Genomic DNA, 18,312 nt, shown 5'->3' with positions numbered 1-18,312 from the left:
TCAAAAATGTTAATACTTTTTGCCTGCATATAGGCTACTGCCCTAGCTCAACTGCGGCTTTCTGCTGCACTGCTGCACACCATCTAACGATGATTGCCCTATGGATCCCGGGAAAAGCCCCGCGCTTTGATGCCGACTTGCGGGAAAAAAGTGTGAATGTGATTGGTGTCACAGCCTCGAATGCACGTTTGTACCCAGTTTGTGGGTTAGCGCACGTCAAGGCAGACCGGCCTGTCAGTATTTGTACGCGGGCGGATCCATCATGCGTCACTTTCCAGTATATCACCAGCCTCCTAGTGGCGCGTGTGGATTTTCCCTTTCTTAAGAGGAACCGTGTGGGCTGTTACCCGTCTCTTATCATCCCAATTCCCTCGTCTCTGAGGCCAACATTCCCACGAACAACTTATCTTTCGCCCAGAAACGAGCGAAAGAGCGTGCCTGGAGTTATTTGCCCCCGGCCGTTTGCAGTCCACTGCGCTTTCCCGGACTAGAGCCTGCACGTGACCGTTTGCCTTGCGTTCAACGTGCGTACATCACCTCATCGCACGTACAGAGCAAGCGCGTTCGATTTACCACACCTGCTGCCAAACAATACTTCCCAGACTCCTCCTTCCTCTCCGCCCTCACCCACATTCGCCCTCGCTGGTCCAACAATTCCATTCGTTCCAAGTTCATCCCACCCTCTCCACGGTAGATAGCTTCCTCACCCCCTCGCCATGAAGACTTCCGCTCTGCTCGCCGCCATTGGCGCAGCATCACTGGCCGTCGCCTCCCCCGTTCTGCCCTCACGGACCCAGCCCATCAAGGTCGAAGCTCGCCAGGCTGATGGTACCACTCCCCCATGTGCCAAGGTCTCCAACTACGTCTACGGTAATGGAACACAACCCGCTCAGCTCAGTATGCCTGCCCAGTTGGCCTGGGACTGCATCAACACCGTTCCCTTCAACGCCTCATCAGCAAAGCGGCTTATTGGAGCGATGCGTCCCTATATTGAGTGGCAGAGCACCCTCTCTGAGCTCAAGAACCCGCCTGCCGAGTACGCCGAGAAGGTGCAGCCTCCCGTCGACATCTTCGGTGGTCTCGATAAGATCGAGGACGACATTGACGCCGGCAACTTCAAGAACGAGTACGACTTTGGCTGGACTCTCTACAACCTTATCCTTTCTGCCCACGATGGTCACTTCTCGTATATCCCGGACTCCGTCGGTTCTATCTTCACATGGGGCCGCCCTATTCCCCTAGTCTCTGTCTCTGAAGATGGAGAACAGTTGCCAGCTGTCTTCGTCTTCACCGACGTACTCGGTATGCAATACAAGAACATCTCCTACACGCCATCGCCTGTTGTGCAAATTGACGGCAAGGACGTGACCGAGTTCCTCGAGGACCTCAGTCAGTATGGCTCTCTTCAAGATCGAGACGCTCTCTACAACAACGTCTTTTACGAGCTCGCCCAAGTTAGCCTTGGTTCCTCGGGTAGTGGAACCGGTGTCTTCACTGGAGGTGGCCGTGGACGATGGGTTTACCCTGGTGCCACCACAACCCTGACCTTCGCCAACGGCACATCCTACACTATGGAAAACTACGCCCGCCCAACCATTCCTTTCCGCGAGATTGCTACTGGTGAAGACCTGGCTAGGAAGTGGTTCAGCTTTGACTCCGCAGGTGCTTCATTTGCCGATACCCGTGTCCAGTCGGAGGAAGAGGAGGTATCTACCCTCGCTGTTGGTGCCGCTACTCCTGGTTTCCCCGCTCCTGTCGCCGCTGGCCCCCAGGGTCTCATTAACGGCTTCTACATCGACGCCCCTGGTTATGAAGACGTTGCGGTATTGCAGGTGCCCAACTTCGTCGGAAATACCCGCGCAGAGGTGCCCTTCCAGGAGCTCACCCAGAACTTCATCCCCAAGGCTCTCGCCGACGGAAAGACTAAGCTCATCATCGATCTTCAAGCCAACGGTGGTGGTACTATTCTCCAAGGCTACGACATGTTCAAGCAGTTGTTTCCTGATATGGAACCTCTCGGCACCAACCGCTGGAGGGCGCATCAGGCTATGGACCTCGTCGGACAGTCTTTCAGCAAGTTTGGGAGCCAATTTCCCAGGGAGCTCGGCAACAACAATACGATCAGTTTTGCGCAGTCTTCTTACTTCGACTACCACATGGACATGAAGGCTGATGGTACTCCATTCTCCTCCTGGGACGAGAAGATGGGCCCTAAAGAGGTTAATGGAGAGCTATACACCACAGAGGCTCGATGGAATCTGTCTGATGTATACGTCCCCTACGTATCTGGTGGCATCAATGTCACTGGCTACGGACCCTTGTCGGGCGTTACCGGACCACCTAAGTTCGCACCCGAGAACATCGTCATCGTGACCGACGGTTACTGTGCCTCAACCTGCACTATATTCAGTGAGTTGATGAAGCAACAGGGCGGTGTCAAGACCATCGCGATGGGTGGCCGCAGCAACAAGAACCCCATCCAGGCCATTGGCGGTGTCAAGGGTGTCAACAACTTTGCTTTCGGCTTCATCCAGCAGACCGTCCAGTACGCCGTCAGGTTCGATCCTTCGCTCAATTCATCCATCTTGAGGGAAGACTATTACAGCGACGTCGTTTTCGCCCGCAGCGTCGGTGGAGGTGGAGCCGTCAACACCCGCGACGGCCTCCGCGCAAACGACACGTCCGGTGTCGCCCTCCAGTTCCAATACGAGGAGGCCGACTGCCGTCTCTACTACACTCCGGAGATGACTGTTGACATCACTGCCCTATGGAAGTCTGCCGCAGACGCCCAATGGAGCAACAACGGCAAATGCGTCAACGGCGCCCGTTCCGCCGACGAAAAGCGCGCCACCCCCAAGGCCATGAAGATCACGACCAAACTCAGCCCACCCGTAGGACGCGTACGCGTCGCGGATGTAGACAACCGCATGCACGCATTTGAAAAGAGTTTCGAGCTGGAGACGGAGTGCAAGCTCAAGGGTAACGGTTTCATGGAGCCGTAAGCGTGGTTTCCATACCTACGAGGCTTCTGTAGGGTCTGCTTTCATCACGGTTGTTTTCCCAATCCAGCGTGGAGTTCTTGGCGCCGAAAAAGGGACGTCTTAGTAGTCCCATAATGTGTATTGTTTTGGAATGGTATGAGATGGGAACGCTACGGAGAGGTACTTAGCATGTTAGACCGCGTGGTGCAATTGAAATACCCCCTATGATTCGATGATTTGAACGTTGTCTTTGGAGTCTACAACGTGATTTCTTGTCTATTACGCCACGCAATGATTGTCTGTGTAGAATACATTGCGACGCCGTGTCTACTACCCCACTCAATAATCATCCGTGCAGACTACATTGCAACACTAGCTCTACCTCGCCATACATGGAGATACTACGTATTCCTCAAAATGCCCTCCAACAAGCGCTCTTCTTCTCTCTTTGCGCCATGTGGGTGTCGCAGTAATTTTTGAGCGGCGTACTTTGGTCCGCGTGAAGCAGCCAAAACGGAGATTCGGTCATGAGCCTTTTGCGGTATGCTTTATATATGCTCATTCGCTACTTACTCCGTTCATTCTGGTTCTCGCTCAGCGAGCGGATCGTCATGGCCTGAATGTCGTGCATCTCGAGGCGAGACAAACATATGAAGTAGCTACTCATGTCTTCTTTTTTGCTAATGCGCACTTGTCGTCCTCACGATCATGTAAGAGTCGATTCGGTTTTGAAACTCGGCAGGGTTCCGACACCATATCCAGTGCCATAGGTAGTTGGAGTGAGAAGGGAGCGGAGGAGTCGCTCTTACATTGATATGACGTTGGTATGTTTTGGAGAAGAGAAGCAGACCATCGAGCGCTGCCTTCGCAGTTTTGGTACTCCGTGAATGAGGTATAGGATAAGAGAGAGAATGTGCATGGCAAGAGAAGGGTGACTTTATACATCGCTCATGCTAGGCTGAAAAGTCGCCGTGAGGCGTGGGTTGCGAGCTTTTGTGACGGGCAGACGTACTCGACACGGGATGTCTCTGGAACCATCTTGGCTGGTCTTGCACATGTGGTAAAACTTGAAAGATTTTGGAGGAGAAAGGAGGAGAACACGCTCTGTCTCTTTTTTTTTTTGGAGAAGGGGGTGGATATGCGGAGAGAGAAGGCACACGAGAAGGCGGAAATCTCATGTATCATGTACGCAGGGAGTGTTAGAGCACACATTGCCAGTGACTGATCATGTTTTGGTAGGCAAGCTTGACAGTAATGCGCTTCTGTGCTTTCGGTCGCGCCTCGCTCGTCACTGAGTCCATAGTTCTTTTGTGAGCTCTGGGGTGGAGGAGAACCACATGTGATACCACTATCTGGATTTCGGGAATAAGGAGGCAGATATTGGTGACGAGAAGAGAGAGAGCAAACGGGAGAAGGAGAGTTTATATACGCGACGCGCGGCGCGCCCGGTTGATCTGGCCATGATCAGGGCGACGGGTAATTTTGAAATACTAGATTGGCATGATGCAGTGATCTTCGAATTTGTTGTCGCACTTAGAACATAAATTTCGCAATGTGAATTTTGGAGCGGAGGACAGCCATGTGCAATAACTCTTTGAATTTCGGTCTTCGAGTAGAGATTTGAGCATGAAAGAAAGAGACGGAGGGCGAAGAGTTTTTTTTTTATAGAGCTCCCTCTTAACAGATTCGCAGCAGGAAATGTAACTTTCTCAATGGTCTCTACTACATCTAGATCTCCTTTGAAGTTTTTGGAAAAGACATAAGAGGCATGAACACTTTACGGTCGTTTTCCCAGTCCAACAGCGGAAGATCATTCATGGATCGAAGGAGCTTTTTGGTAGAACGAGAATGGAGAAATCGTTAGCGGGAGATAGAAAGAGAGCATGTGAGAAATTAAACGCGCATTCATACGTCCGCCAAAAATGCGTAGCGCCGCTAGGATTGAAGCTTCGGGCCCCAAAAGTCTCCTGGAAACCGACATGTCTGCCGCAGACATGCGCTCATATGGTGTGAGTTTGAGAAGTCACGAACATATCTGCCGTAGACATGACTTTTCGTGCTATGAGTTTGAGAAGTGACAGATGTGGTTGTTGGATACATGTCTTTCGGTCAATAGATACACACCTCCGTTTTCCCATTGTATTCGGTATGTGAAAGATGGATCAGGACATATCAGGAGTTCGCGATATGCTCTTCACGCGTACGATCATTGCGCTACCTCCCACTTTCCCTCAATAATATCTAGCTGTGACGAATACATACGATTCAATAACTCAAAACGAGCGACCATCAAGATCATGTAGGAGTCTAGCTCGCTTTGTGTGGAGCCCATCCCGCTCCTTTGTACGTGGACGATCCGCCAGATCCACAAAGAGCAAAATTATTTTGAGGACTACAAGTAACTTACCGCTTACTGAATTTTCCACACACCTAACCAAGATGGTGACATGCGATTTCGCAAAGACCAGCACGTTGTGCTCGATATCATGTAGCAGTCTAGCGTAGCTATCCTGGCTAGGAAGATAGAGTACATCGTGATGCCAAGCTGTGGTGGATGCGCACTGCTTGCGCTTATAGACTGGTTGAGACTGGGGAATTGTACAAACTCTAAGATGTAATTTGCTGCAGACCCATAGACTTACTTCATGCGACTATCTTTGATATCGGGGTTACCATTGCAGCGGTAGGAAGCGAGGTAGGCGTTGAGAAGACTCCGTGGCAAGGTTTCAGTCACCTTAGTTGACGGGTCAACGTTGAAGGGCTGGTTTGATGCGAGTGGGTTGTATCCTGGACGGGCCATTGCGAGAATAGCATCAAGCTCGGATTCCTGTGTGTACATGCGGATGACCAACTTGGCACCCAGATCCATCTCCGTGGCAAATCGTCGAGTGGCATTAAGCATGTCTTGATACCCTTTCTCGACTGTGTTATTATGGATACTGTATAAGATTTCTTTGATAGCTTGATATGATCACAAGCGACACGTGACTGATAGGCTCTTCCACCAAGGCCCGGGCTATACATGCTATATATATGATACAAACGGATATGTATAGTTGCAGGATACCAAAGACACGCTCATGCTGGTGCGAATCGAGCGTTGTATATGAAGGGAACATAGTTCTCCACCCATCGAGACGCCGTGCCCTTCAAGAAGATCCTCCGTTACATTCGAGTGACAAGGCCGTGGGTCTGGATCAGATGGGTGTCGTACTTTGATGGACTGCTGGGCTTGTGGGTCATGGTGCATCCTTCTACGTAGCAAGAATGGACCGTTGGCTTCTCCCACTCGAGCACAGTTGACTGATCGACTCTGTGCTCTTTCTGCAGATGGACACGGTAGCTTCGATGGATTGCGGCTTCAAATGGCTTTTCATGTGAGTGACAAGGTCTTCGAATGTTGACAACGGTCCTGTCATATTGCAGCCAGATATCAGACACCGAGCGGGTACGTCATCCCACCTCCTTCTAACGCGGTATGACAAGATGCAATGACGCAAGTGTTCTCGCGGTGATAAACTTGAAGTACAGCCGAGTGCAACATTCAATACGGATCTTGGGTTGGCATTCCGTTGACTGGCGAAATGTCTTTGTGATATCCGATATGATCGGATGACTTGAGACGGCTGCCGTCGGAGGTGTACTGGAGACGGTCAGACAGCGACAACCGACATGCGATGTTAGCCAGCGTCACGAGGCGACTGCAACACCAACGTCACGCATCCAGCCATGGCAGCCTTGGAAAGGCATCTCGGCAGCCCTAGAAGCCAGGCGAGGCTTCGCGAACCACGGCTCTTGTGCCAATAGCGGGCAGCGCGATGGAAAATTCGCCGCTGGAGTTTCGGGCCCCACGTTCTTTGAGCGCCCTCGCCGCTAGTTGTTGGCCCGAGCCAGGTTCCGTCCCCGAGATTACCCGACCTAAAAATGGCGGACCCTGACAATGGTGGCTCGCAGAAAGGAGAGGGTGGGAGACTTGGGCTGGAAGAGGCATGTGAACACTTGTACATCCCCACAGTGGATTTTCCATGTTGAATTGACGGCTGCGGGCTGCCTTTAGACGCAGTCTCGTCAAGCCATAGGCATTGTGTGGCTGCTACGGCAACGCTTGTGGGGGTTCCGTTGGGATCAAGAGGCAGAGAATCGTGAATTGGATGCAGAGCACGTCGTCAATATATAGCAATTGAAGTGTGTAGGAAGCCAATTGCAATGCGACGACCATCGTGAGCACTTTGTCTCATTCACCATTGTCCCAACCCGCGTTTCCGAGGTGTTGATGAGGGTGCGCTCGGGATAGCGGGCGAGACCACTAGCACGTGATTGGCTTAGTGCGAATTAGCGCTGCTGGCAGAATTTGTCGCAGCTTCGCTACAAATACACCGTTCTTCCCTCAACGCAGCACCAGCATCTGCAACCTCACCTTTTTCAACCAATCTCCCCTCCATACATCATCCAAGATGTCGGGCGTACAGCAGGGTATGTCTTGCATGTACGAATTGCACGGAACGCACGCTGACGATCCAAACAGACAAGTCCCTTTTCGGGATGCCAGGTTTCGTGGTGGACTTCTTGAGTACGTCAATCTCCATCGACAGCTCCATCAATCTGTGTGCCATTGGCACTTGGAAGTGATGCGAGCGTTGTCGGCGAAGTTTTGCACACGCAGCAGCAACTAACAGCTTATCAGTGGGTGGTGTTTCCGCCGCCGTCTCGAAGACCGCTGCTGCCCCCATCGAGCGTGTTAAGCTCCTCATCCAGAACCAGGTAAGCATTATCAGAGTCTCGACCCCCGCATCTCAACAATTGCTCACACACCCCGCAGGATGAGATGCTTAAGTCCGGTCGTCTCGACCGCAAGTACGACGGCATTGGCGAGTGCTTCAGCCGTACCGCTAAGAACGAGGGTGTCCTCTCCCTCTGGCGTGGTAACACTGCCAACGTCATCCGTTACTTCCCCACCCAGGCGCTCAACTTCGCTTTCCGCGACACCTACAAGTCCATGTTCGCCTACAAGAAGGAGCGTGACGGTTACGCCAAGTGGATGGCCGGTAACTTGGCCTCCGGTGGTGTAAGTACATGTGCTCAATGTCTGGCAAATCACGAATTAACAGCAACAGGCTGCCGGTGCCACTTCCCTCCTCTTCGTCTACTCCCTCGACTACGCCCGTACCCGTCTCGCCAACGACGCCAAGTCGGCCAAGAAGGGTGGTGAGCGCCAGTTCAACGGTCTTGTAGACGTCTACAAGAAGACCCTCGCTTCCGACGGTATCGGCGGTCTCTACCGTGGTTTCATGCCCTCCGTCGCTGGTATCGTTGTCTACCGTGGTCTGTACTTCGGTATGTACGACTCGATCAAGCCCGTCCTCCTCACCGGTTCCCTCGAGGGTAACTTCTTGGCCTCTTTCGCTCTTGGTTGGGCCGTCACCACTGGTGCCGGTATCGCTTCTTACCCCCTTGACACCATCCGTCGCCGCATGATGATGACCTCCGGTGAGGCCGTCAAGTACAAGGGTACCATGGACGCCGCTCGCCAGATCGTTGCCGCCGAGGGTGTCAAGTCTCTCTTCAAGGGTGCTGGTGCCAACATTCTCCGTGGTGTTGCCGGTGCCGGTGTCCTGTCCATCTACGACCAGGCCCAGCTCATCCTCTTCGGCAAGAAGTTCAAGGGTGGATCTGGTTAAGCGCCTTTCTTCCCTCTACGATACCCCCAACCTGCGTTTATGTGGTGGAAGCAGTTATTCGCGACGTGAGAGATGGGGATGGGGTGTACGTGTATGAGAACGGCAACACGCCCTGTGGGCCGACGGTTGTTCTTGGTTACGAAAAGCACGATCCCGGGTGGTAACACACTCTTGTACTTTATACATTCACACGTCATATCCGGCTTGCAATGCTTCATCTGTTTCTGGCTGTACTTCCTCTTTTCATCGCTTGGTGCAATGGGGAAAATAGTGGTCTATAGAAAGTCATGGGTTTCTTTGTATGAACAAACTGCTTCTAACATGAGTGATGCACTGCTCTCCTGACTGCCCATACTCATGCAACGCCTCTATAAGCAAGCACGTGCTCAAAATCCGCCCCCATTCTTACCCTGAACCGCTCTCCACACGCTCTCCTCGCCCTTCTTCAGTGCCTCCCCCGCCTTGTTCAGCATGCTCCACGCCTGCGCACCAACGCCCTCCCCCTCAACGTCTCCCGCTCCGCTCGACCGACCAATGCCTCCTCCAGCAGTATACGGCGCGTTATCCATAGCCTGAACATAACCCGGTGGGTGTTCCAAGCTCGTCCTCGTGGGCTGCGCTTGATCAGCCGATTGGAACGGCGACGCAGCAGGGCCGTAGTTGAGCGTCGTAGGACCAGGTTTGCTAGCCGTCGTAGTCGTCACCGTCGACCTCCCTGCCAACATGGAATCCGTAGGCGGAGGATGACTGAACTGCGGCGGCGGTGGCGCTTGTCGTGTCTCTGTTGTGATGACAGTCGCTGTTGGGACGGCACCTGCTTGTGGTGGTGCTGGTGTATATCTGTCGTTTCCTCCTGCTACTCCGACTGAGCCTGTCGGTGCGGCAGGACGGGCTCCGGGCTGTGGTGCTGGAGGATTCGACGATGCATCTTGCGTTGTTGTAGCGGGGGCGTAGGCAGGCGATGTGCGTGTGGGAGGGGGGTTGGAAGCGTTGTCAGGGTCTGAAGAGGCGGTTGAAGGGGTGATGGCGTCGGCTTTTGCGGCGGTCGTGGGTGCGATGGGGGCGTTCTTGTGAATGGGAATTGGGGGCATGGTGAGTAGGTTGCGAGGATCTGTAGCGGTCTATGAGTTGTGTGTGGTTCGTGAAGGTGGAGAGTATTGTAGAGGGCGTGGCCGCGGTAGAGCGGACAATTACTTTCTAGATTGTTGGGCGGATGGAAGGATTGGGTTGAAAGTGTTCTGGGGGTATGGACACGTTGTAGAGATCGTCTTGTTGCTGCCTTGTGCTATGCTCTGCTGGCCTCTTTGACGCGTTCTTTGGTTCAGATAGAGGTGCTTGCTGCTTTGGGCGATGATGTCATTTACCACGTGAAACTTTCTTTCGACCTTTGTAGCGCGTATGTCCCCTGTTCGACTTCACTTCTCCCTATGCATCATACTCAACATTCCTTACTCAAGCGGGAGGCTGCTATAGTTCCTGCGCTCGTTGTGCAACATCTCCCCGGCGTGAATCTACTTTGGTAATAATGATCTGACCATAGGTTCTACTCACGCTCAACTCTAATTGTTCCATAACTGATCGAACGTGCGCATCACAGCGCTGAAATTACCAATCTCTTTATCCGTCGTTGTTCCTTTTCCCATGCATATCGACATGTAGCGATGCCAAGCACATGAGCGGCTGTTCGGCGCAGTCGAAACCACACTCACAGGTCAAGAGAAGCTTCATGGCTTCGTGTCCGTTTCGTCCCTTCCTCGATCCTTCTCTTTAACCAATTCCCATGTCGTTGTGCCCATCTCAATCTACTATGGCATCAACTGCATGCTACGGTGTGCCTTGATCAGGAGTTGGATCCTACAAAGGACCGATGGGGATACATCAACAGTCCAGACGCTTCGGTAAAGGAAGAGATTTCGAACGTTCTCAAGAAAAGAAATTTTGCCCACGCATATACGCTTCGACGAAGCGCACACATTGGTACCGCCAAGAGGCTTGCGTATCGTCATACCCACCTCTCCCATCAGTCAGCCTTGCACACAAGCCGACAGCGCCCCACACCAGATCGAATCGCGTGGCACAACAGATCCATATTTTCGAGATTGAACATATGCATCAGGACCATCTCCGTACATTCAATACTTTCGATACATGTGGTTTACTGATCAATCACGACTCAAGCCGCCCACTCCACCACTTAATCGGTAGCGATACCAGCAAGCGCCCGCCATGTCTCCATAAGTCCTCTAGCCAAGACGTTCCTGCGGGTGCGCAGTCACGGTGTTCAAGTGTGCCCTTGTTTCGAACGACGTCCTTCGCAATCTCACGTCTCGAAAAGTGGAGTTACCCGCACCCGTTTGGGTTAGTCGTTTCAAACAGGATCCTTCCGCATGGTTGCCAAGAACGTTTGACATGTCGCGACGTTTGTCCGCTGTACAGAACCCAGCAAGGGAAGAGAGCTCACCCGAGATCGTGAGCGATGGCCCTGGTATTCCATCATGGCGGGTCTTTCGGCGGAGTGTATTGGTGCGAAGAGGTTGAAACTATTGTGCCCCGAGCGCCTATGCCATCGGCAAGGGCCTGACCACGGCGGGGACACCATAGACAGCCAGCACCCGATGCAAGTGGATACTGGACGACTGTATATAAGGATGTGCGTTACCGTCCACTGAGATCTTCGGCAGCAAAGCTCTTCCATTCTTTTCTACAGCAACTCCAGTCCTTCGCTTTTCCCCTTTCACATTCATTTTCCAACTTGACCAACACACTTCTTTCGACAATGAGGTTCTCAATCATGTCTCTCGGCCTCATGGCCGTCTCTGCTCTGGCAGCACCTATGCCATCTCAGATCTCACCCAAGCGTTCCGGTCTCACCAAGCGCGCTGCATCTCTGGAAGATGTCGCGACCACCGGTTTCGCTACACAGAACGGAGGTACCTCTGGAGGAAAGGGAGGCAAGACCATCGAGGTCGGCTCTCTCAGCGATTTGCAGGCTGCCGTCAAGGGCGACGACGCCGCCATCGTTCTCATCACCAGCCCCATCAAGGGCAGCGGCGAGAATGTCAAGATCGGCAGCAACAAGTCTGTCATCGGCAAAGACTCCTCCGTCGTCCTGACCGACTTCACCCTCACCGTCAAGGCCGTAAAGAACGTCATCCTCCGCAACTTCGCCATGGAAAAGGTCGTCGGCGGCGACGCCATCGCCATCCAAAAAGCCCAGAACGTCTGGGTCGACCATGTAGACCTCTCCTCTGACCTCGACCACGACAAAGACTACTACGACGGTCTCCTCGACGTAACCCACGCCGCCGACTATGTCACCATCTCCAACAGCTTCATGCACGACCACTGGAAGTGCTCTCTCGTCGGCCACTCGGACAGCAACGGCAGCGAAGACAAGGGCCACCTCACCGTCACCTACAACAACAACTACTGGAAGAACATCAACTCGCGCGGTCCCTCGTTCCGCTTCGGCACCGGCCACCTCTACAACAACTACTACGAGAACGTCAGTGATGGCATCAACACCCGCCAGGGCGCTGAGCTCCTCGTCCAGAACAACGTCTGGTCTGGAGCTAAGAAGGCGCTGTACAGCCAGGACGGTGGCAAGGCTGTTGCTGAGGGTAACGACTTTGGAAACAGCGAGAACACTGCTGACAAGGGTTCGATGAGCAAGATGCCTTATGAGGTGAAGGAGATGCTCGAGGCGGGTGCTGTTAAGGACGCCGTTGTTGGCACTGCTGGTGTCACGCTTAAGTTCTAAGCGTAGGGTCTGCTTACTGTACGACATGATCATTCGGTTTGGAAATGAGTGAAGGACAAAAGCAGGGGATTTTGAAGGCTTTGATTTGTAAATATTTGGTCAACCGACTTTCTTGTATATATGGACGCTGTGCGGACAGTTTTGAGCAATGAAAAGGATGCTTTTTGTTGTATCTTCATTGGTATGTCCTTTTGCTTTTGAGTACCTGTTTTCATTGCTTCCTTACACTACAGCCGTCTCTCCGGGTGATGTGTATCCTTCGGCTTCCCTTGTGGAGATTCTGTGGTTCTGTCTTCCTCTAGATCCTACTCATGCCCCTCTCAATCACCTATTAACATCAAATATCTGCTTAAACACGGTATTAACCAGCATACCCGGACCTATCTTCATCGGCAAAGTCACCTCCTTCAACTTGCTCAACAGCTCCTCTGACCTCTCCTTCAGAGACTCTTTCCCTGACGTCTTCTCCCCCTTACCATCGCCGCTTCCCATCCTATAGTAATACTCCGGCCAAGATTTTCCATCCCCTTCTTCCAGCCCTCTTTTCTCGAGGAGGCTCACTGCCACTTTCGAATGGCCCTCCAAAGACGGTCCAGTCTGGTCGTGCTTCTGGATGGTCAGGATATGCCATCATACTGAGGCAACCGGGACGTGTCGCGATCCTGAGCGATTTGAGATTCGGAGCACTGCGCACAAGCAGTCCAGCGGCCTTGCACTCTCCGCTGCCCATATCTTCTGGCATCAATGTAAGCGATTCGACATTTGCAAGCTGAGGGGCTATCCACGATTCATGAGCCTTATGTGCGTAATTCATATCCCTCGTACCAGCCCGTAAACTGAAAACAACATCGAGACGCTTGATCTTTGTCTGATGCTGCAACAGATAAAATAGCATCCCTGTGAACAGATTGACTTCTCCAACTAGAGCGCAGAGTGCCCCCTCGGAAAGTTCGCTGATGATTGTCATGATTATTGTTTCCGTGGAATAGTCGCATTCGTCATACAGTTTCTCGTGACCTCCGCGAGCGATGTAAAGGCTCCTTACGTGGGGTATGACGCCATTTCCAGGCTCGAGAAGTGTGCTGAGCATCTCCGCGGTGATGTCATCACTTGCTATTGTAAGGTTCGAGAAAGCCATTGGTGCCATCACGTCTCGCCATTCGTGGTTAACGAGACAGACAGCTGCTTTAGTGGCTTTGTTGCGTATAAAGGCAAACACGTTGGCGTTCATCTCCACCAGGAGGCTTGAGAAGCTAGCTGGGCCTGATAGACGATAGTGGTGGAGTGCAACAGGGTACAACTTCAAGAAAAGCGTGGAAGCCCAAGTAATGGTCCGAGTGAAAGCCCTGGAGACGCTGACAACGTTTCTCTCCATTGTTGCCGGCTCGTCCACCTATGTGCGACTCATACGGAAAAGTATTAAAACAGAATACTACTCCTTCAGCACACCCTCCACAACCTTCATAATCTCCACCAGCTCCTCATCCATCATACTCTTCCCCATAACCTGTACATGCGTGGGTAAACCTTCGCACTCATCCGCATCATCTGCAGCACACGTTAGTCGTCAATCTCTATTTGTTCCAAAAAAGACACTTACAAGGCGGTTCATACGCCACGTCCCCCTTCAAGAACTCCGCATCAGCTCCCTTCTCCGCTTTCCCAGCAGCCAGCACGCCACTCGGCCAATTCAACAAATTGACCACGACCGTATAAATCGGCAAGCCATAGGTATCATGCTTCGGCGCCACACCCTGATACCCCGGCATCAGAACGGCGTCTAACCCCTTCTCTCCGTCACCACCGACCATCAACCCATGCCACTTCTTGACGACCCCTGCCTTCTTCACATTCAAATCCCAGAGTTCATCCAGCGTCGGAACCCAATCTTTCAACTCAGAGAATGAGCATTTTGACAGCGAGGGAATAGGCGGCTCCCCTCCATCCTTGATATATTGCATCGGCGTCTTTTTCGGATCCAGCATGAAGAACTTCCACGCCAACAGGGCAGTCTGGTAGAGATCCGGTATCTTCTCATCCAATAGCACGATCTCATGGCCCTGCCCTTTCAACTTCATCGCCGTGGTGTGTAAAGCCCGTGCGATAGGAGGATGAAGCGGCCGCTCCTTACACCCCCTGACCAGGCCGAACCGCAAGGGCTTCGTAGAAGGTTGAACGCGCCGCCACGGCACATTAAGACTATTCTCGTCGTATAGATACGGCTTCGCATCTCCCACGCTCCGCATAAAGAGTTCGTAATCGCGTACAGAACGGCCACAAGGTCCTATGACAACGGGTACGGAACCAGGACTACCCACCCTTCCCACCGCCACACCTCCCGCGAACGGCACCCTCCCCGCCGTCGGCTTCAAAGATGAGCCTCCACAGCAAATTACGGGAATGCGATTCGAACCTGCTACATCCGTTGCCACGCCCAACACACTGCCTTTCATAGCAAGGAGCGCGCCCTCGCCGCCTGTAGAACCGCCGGCCGTGTGAGATAGTTTGAGCGGGTTCAGCGTGCGGCCGAAGATGTTGTTGTGGGAATCGGCTGTCATCATGGTTTGGGGGAGGTTGGTTTTGACGTAGAAGACTGCGCCGAGGGAGTGCAGGAGATTTACCAAGGAGGAGTTTGAAGCAGCAGGTGGGTGCGCGATGAAGGATATGTAGCCTAGGGTTGCTTGAACGCCTTTGACGTTGAAGGAGTCCTGTTTTGAGTGAGGTTAGACAGATGGTGATGAGTATGTGGGTAGTGTGGTGAAGGAGATGGGTTTAGTAATTTCGTGATGAGCGGGAAATGCTGGGTGCGAGGTTAAGACCTGGGCATGGTAAGATAGGACGTACCTTCAAACTAATCGGCAGCCCATGCAGCGGTCCCATAACCTTCCCCTCTCTCTTCAGAAAATCATCACATTCCCTCGCTCTAGCAAGCGCATCCTCGAACATAATCTCCGTCAAACAACTCACACACTGCTGCGCCACAGCCGCTCTCTTGCAAAACGCCGTCACCACCTCTGTGCTCGACAATTGGCCCTCTGCCATCATTTTGACCAAATCCGTGGCATCGTAGTTTTCGGTGATGTCTAGCTCTTTCTCGGTCAAGATGCCGCATGTTCGCGGTACGTCTAGCACGGATATACCGGATGTTTCTGTGCATTGAGATGTTTGGGAGGGAGACAGACGCCATTCTTTTGGTATTTTTGCGTAGACGGATTCGCGTTTTGAGGCGGCCAGGGTGCGCCAGTCGGGTATGGATGGTGGTGCTGCGGTCATGGTGTTGGTGATAGGACGACTGGGGTTAGATGGATAAGATCGAGGTCGCTCAGGTTGAACTTGTTAGGCAACGAAGGATAGGTATGTAAACGAGACTTTGAGGTAAGAAAAGGCAAATCGCAGCGGTGAGGATGCAATAGTGAAGACACCGCTGTGTATCATTCTTACATGCTGACGATGAGGGGTTTTGAGGGCTATGGGGAGCCGGCCGAGGTTGCCGCGTCGGAGGGAGATCCCGAAAGGCGTGCAGCGTGGGGATATGCGGGTATGGACTGGGGTAGTCAGGTGCACGAAAGAACCTCCTTCGGCATATAAGGCAGAGAGTTGCTCGAGGAATCGCTAGAACTTCATTTGGATCAATGTCTGGATGGCCAATGTAAATATTTCGCTAAGGCAACATAAGCTCTTGTGTGAACTGGACGTGGGCGGCACCATGCCGGGAGAAAACTCAAGAACGCCTATTGCCTGATCAATACCGCCTTAAGAATATGCTCCCTACACCTGATATATGCTTCAATCCCTTCTCCTCTCGCTCTTCTCGTGTGGTGACATGCTTCTTGTGTCCTTTCGCCGTCTCCGGTCTCTCGAGAGTGATCTTGATCTTTTCGCATCGACATCGCGTTCTCGCCTGCGTTCTGTATGGTCGTCGCGTCGCTTATGGTCGCGGCTTCGTGATCGGTGTCTGCGCCTATCATCACGACCATCATCCCTCCGCCTGTCGCGCGACCGTGAACGTTCTCGATGTCTGTGACGTCGCTCTCTGTCCCGCGAACGACTCCGAGATCGATGTCGTCTCCTTCGCTCTCCGTCATCGTCTCTGTGTCTCCGCGAGCGCTCCTTCTTCTCCCTCCTCTTCGCCTTGTCGTCATCGTCCTCAACTTTGGCCTTCTCGTCTAGCGTATCCTTGACATCTGCCTCATGCGCCTTCTGGCCGAGTGGCGTCAGGTTCGCATTGTTGCGTACTGGCACCGGCAGACCCATAGCAGCTAGCATGGCGTCTTCCTCAGCCTCCTTCAGTTTGCGCTTCTCTTCCTTGATGCGCGCTGCTTCGGCTTCTTTAGATTCCTCGTCGCCCTTTGCGTACCAGTTCAGGTCGCGTCCTTGTTGCCAGCGGCCGACGGGGGCCATGAGCGAGTGGCCCAAGTAGTTTTCGCGTTGCGCATCGTTCTTGACGTCTTCCCATTTGAAGTCGGCGCGACCGCCGCTGGGTACTGTTAGCTGGTATTCTACATCCAAAAATGAGAAAGCTTACCGGCTACCTTCTTTGCGCACTGTCTGTACGAGATCCATGGTGTTGAGTTGTCGTGGTAGTGTAATGCAGAAGACGGCGCAAGTCAATTGCGGCCAACACGCGGAGGTGAGAGGCCCGTGCTACCTACCAGTAGCTTCTCCATCACCAACCTCCAAGAGCTTCCAGACAGCCCTAAGACTCTTCACTCACAGATCCCATCGCCAACATGCCTCCGACACTCCCACCCCCCGACGAGCAAGAATACGATGCGCCCTCGACCATCGCGACTCTGCCTGGGCAAGACCTGAATGCCGGAAACAACCTCTTCTGGTACTTTACCTCGTCGCCATGGTTCGATGCGGAGGAGTGCATCAACATATCTGTCTTCAGTAACCTCAACCTTCATGACCCGGCCAATGCCCAACAAATCATGAATGACCCGACGCTGTGGAATCAAAGACTGAACAGTGTACCACAAGGAATACAATACGTTATAGCAGGCGAAGGACAGGGCGAAGGTCACCCATGGCTTCTCCAGCGCCAACACAAGGCCGAGGTCACAGATTACGATGGCAACAAGAAGAACGGCATGTTCGTGGAGGGCAACTGGTATACGCACAACACAAAGGTTCTAATGGCGCCGAGTTTGCTAGACGTTGTGCAGAGTAGACTGCTTACCGTCGCGACGCGCATGGAGCAGATGGCTGAGATATCCAAGAACATGACACACTGGACACCTGCGACTGGATACTCGTACTTCCCTTCTTCACACGAAGCTGCGAAAGCGGCGACCACGGCGAGCCGAATCGGTAGTCCGACACTCGCGCCTACAGATCCAGACGCAGCGGGCCCGCAGTCACAAGGAACAGGAGCCACGACACAGGCGGCAGATCCATTGGCATCCACCACCGAGTTCTCGGACGCGCTGTTCATGCACTCGTTGAATCTCACGAATGCATACGGAGACGAATACATGGACGAGAACCCACTGAAGGGTGAGCCAGGCGCGTTCGTCTTCGAGGGCACCAAGACCGCTGTCAATGCAAGGAACAAAGCACAAGAGCAAGCGGCACAAGCATCACAGTCTACACCTGCTGCAGGTCTGAAAATCGAGACACAGCCACCGAGCGTAGCACCATCTGCAGCGGGCACACCAAAGGCGGTAGGTACACCGACTACACTGGAAGCACAGGGTAAAAAGGGCATCATCGCGCCGGCGCCCAAGAAGAAAAAGGATCGGAGGAAGAGTCAAGGCGGACTGACTAGTCCGACGACACCGAGTGTGCCATAGATCCGTCGTTCGGACTCGTTTTGGTGTAGGAGCTAGAAGTCATTTCCTTTCATGATACCCCGACTGTATGCAAGTCAAAATCCAAAGATCACCAAAAG

At 52.9% G+C, this 18,312-nt stretch overlaps 9 protein-coding genes across 9 annotated transcripts; 5 read left to right on the top strand and 4 right to left on the bottom strand.

The window, feature by feature from the left end:
* Nucleotides 1–259: 259 nt before the first annotated feature.
* Nucleotides 260–3,309, top strand: BKA58DRAFT_386468 (peptidase S41 family protein). Its single transcript, XM_046170469.1, has one exon. The coding sequence runs from the start codon at nucleotides 717–719 to the stop codon at nucleotides 3,000–3,002; it is 2,286 nt and encodes a 761-aa protein (XP_046024104.1). The 5' UTR covers nucleotides 260–716; the 3' UTR covers nucleotides 3,003–3,309.
* A 4,061-nt stretch (nucleotides 3,310–7,370) lies between these two features.
* On the top strand, nucleotides 7,371–8,969 carry BKA58DRAFT_386465 (ADP,ATP carrier protein-like protein). The gene is made up of 5 exons (XM_046170468.1): nucleotides 7,371–7,454; nucleotides 7,507–7,551; nucleotides 7,666–7,742; nucleotides 7,801–8,046; nucleotides 8,096–8,969. The coding sequence occupies exons 1-5, from the start codon at nucleotides 7,436–7,438 to the stop codon at nucleotides 8,657–8,659; spliced, it is 951 nt and encodes a 316-aa protein (XP_046024103.1). The 5' UTR covers nucleotides 7,371–7,435; the 3' UTR covers nucleotides 8,660–8,969.
* On the bottom strand, nucleotides 8,853–10,138 carry BKA58DRAFT_189978 (uncharacterized protein). The gene has a single exon (XM_046165589.1). The coding sequence runs from the start codon at nucleotides 9,748–9,750 to the stop codon at nucleotides 9,046–9,048; it is 705 nt and encodes a 234-aa protein (XP_046024102.1). The 5' UTR covers nucleotides 9,751–10,138; the 3' UTR covers nucleotides 8,853–9,045.
* On the top strand, nucleotides 10,139–11,284 carry BKA58DRAFT_189923 (uncharacterized protein). Its single transcript, XM_046165587.1, has one exon. It carries the CDS (start codon nucleotides 10,527–10,529, stop codon nucleotides 11,130–11,132), a length of 606 nt encoding a protein of 201 aa, XP_046024101.1. The 5' UTR covers nucleotides 10,139–10,526; the 3' UTR covers nucleotides 11,133–11,284.
* A 433-nt stretch (nucleotides 11,285–11,717) lies between these two features.
* On the top strand, nucleotides 11,718–12,623 carry BKA58DRAFT_386463 (pectate lyase; the record flags this gene model as incomplete). The annotated part of the gene is made up of 1 exon (XM_046170467.1): nucleotides 11,718–12,623. A coding segment is annotated over one exon (702 nt), but the record flags the coding sequence as incomplete, so codon positions are not given.
* BKA58DRAFT_458856 (uncharacterized protein) lies at nucleotides 12,434–13,794 on the bottom strand (the record flags this gene model as incomplete). Its single annotated transcript, XM_046174693.1, has 1 exon — nucleotides 12,434–13,794. The coding sequence occupies one exon, from the start codon at nucleotides 13,792–13,794 to the stop codon at nucleotides 12,913–12,915; it is 882 nt and encodes a 293-aa protein (XP_046024099.1). The 3' UTR covers nucleotides 12,434–12,912.
* BKA58DRAFT_362413 (amidase signature domain-containing protein) lies at nucleotides 13,638–15,864 on the bottom strand. Its single transcript, XM_046168810.1, has 3 exons — nucleotides 15,264–15,864; nucleotides 14,020–15,127; nucleotides 13,638–13,967 (listed from the first exon to the last, which is right to left on the bottom strand). Exons 1-3 carry the CDS (start codon nucleotides 15,690–15,692, stop codon nucleotides 13,852–13,854), a joined length of 1,653 nt encoding a protein of 550 aa, XP_046024098.1. The 5' UTR covers nucleotides 15,693–15,864; the 3' UTR covers nucleotides 13,638–13,851.
* Nucleotides 15,865–15,972: 108 nt separating this feature from the next.
* On the bottom strand, nucleotides 15,973–16,997 carry BKA58DRAFT_470059 (kinase phosphorylation protein-domain-containing protein). Its single transcript, XM_046175173.1, has 2 exons — nucleotides 16,945–16,997; nucleotides 15,973–16,896 (listed from the first exon to the last, which is right to left on the bottom strand). Exons 1-2 carry the CDS (start codon nucleotides 16,980–16,982, stop codon nucleotides 16,206–16,208), a joined length of 729 nt encoding a protein of 242 aa, XP_046024097.1. The 5' UTR covers nucleotides 16,983–16,997; the 3' UTR covers nucleotides 15,973–16,205.
* A 101-nt stretch (nucleotides 16,998–17,098) lies between these two features.
* On the top strand, nucleotides 17,099–18,306 carry BKA58DRAFT_386458 (uncharacterized protein). Its single transcript, XM_046170466.1, has one exon. The coding sequence runs from the start codon at nucleotides 17,150–17,152 to the stop codon at nucleotides 18,212–18,214; it is 1,065 nt and encodes a 354-aa protein (XP_046024096.1). The 5' UTR covers nucleotides 17,099–17,149; the 3' UTR covers nucleotides 18,215–18,306.
* Nucleotides 18,307–18,312: the final 6 nt, after the last annotated feature.

This window comes from Alternaria rosae (genome assembly GCF_020736505.1).
Source record: "Alternaria rosae strain MPI-PUGE-AT-0040 chromosome Unknown BKA58scaffold_6, whole genome shotgun sequence".
Classification (NCBI taxonomy): Eukaryota; Fungi; Ascomycota; class Dothideomycetes; order Pleosporales; family Pleosporaceae; genus Alternaria; species Alternaria rosae.
This window is presented reverse-complemented; position numbering and strand designations above follow the sequence as displayed.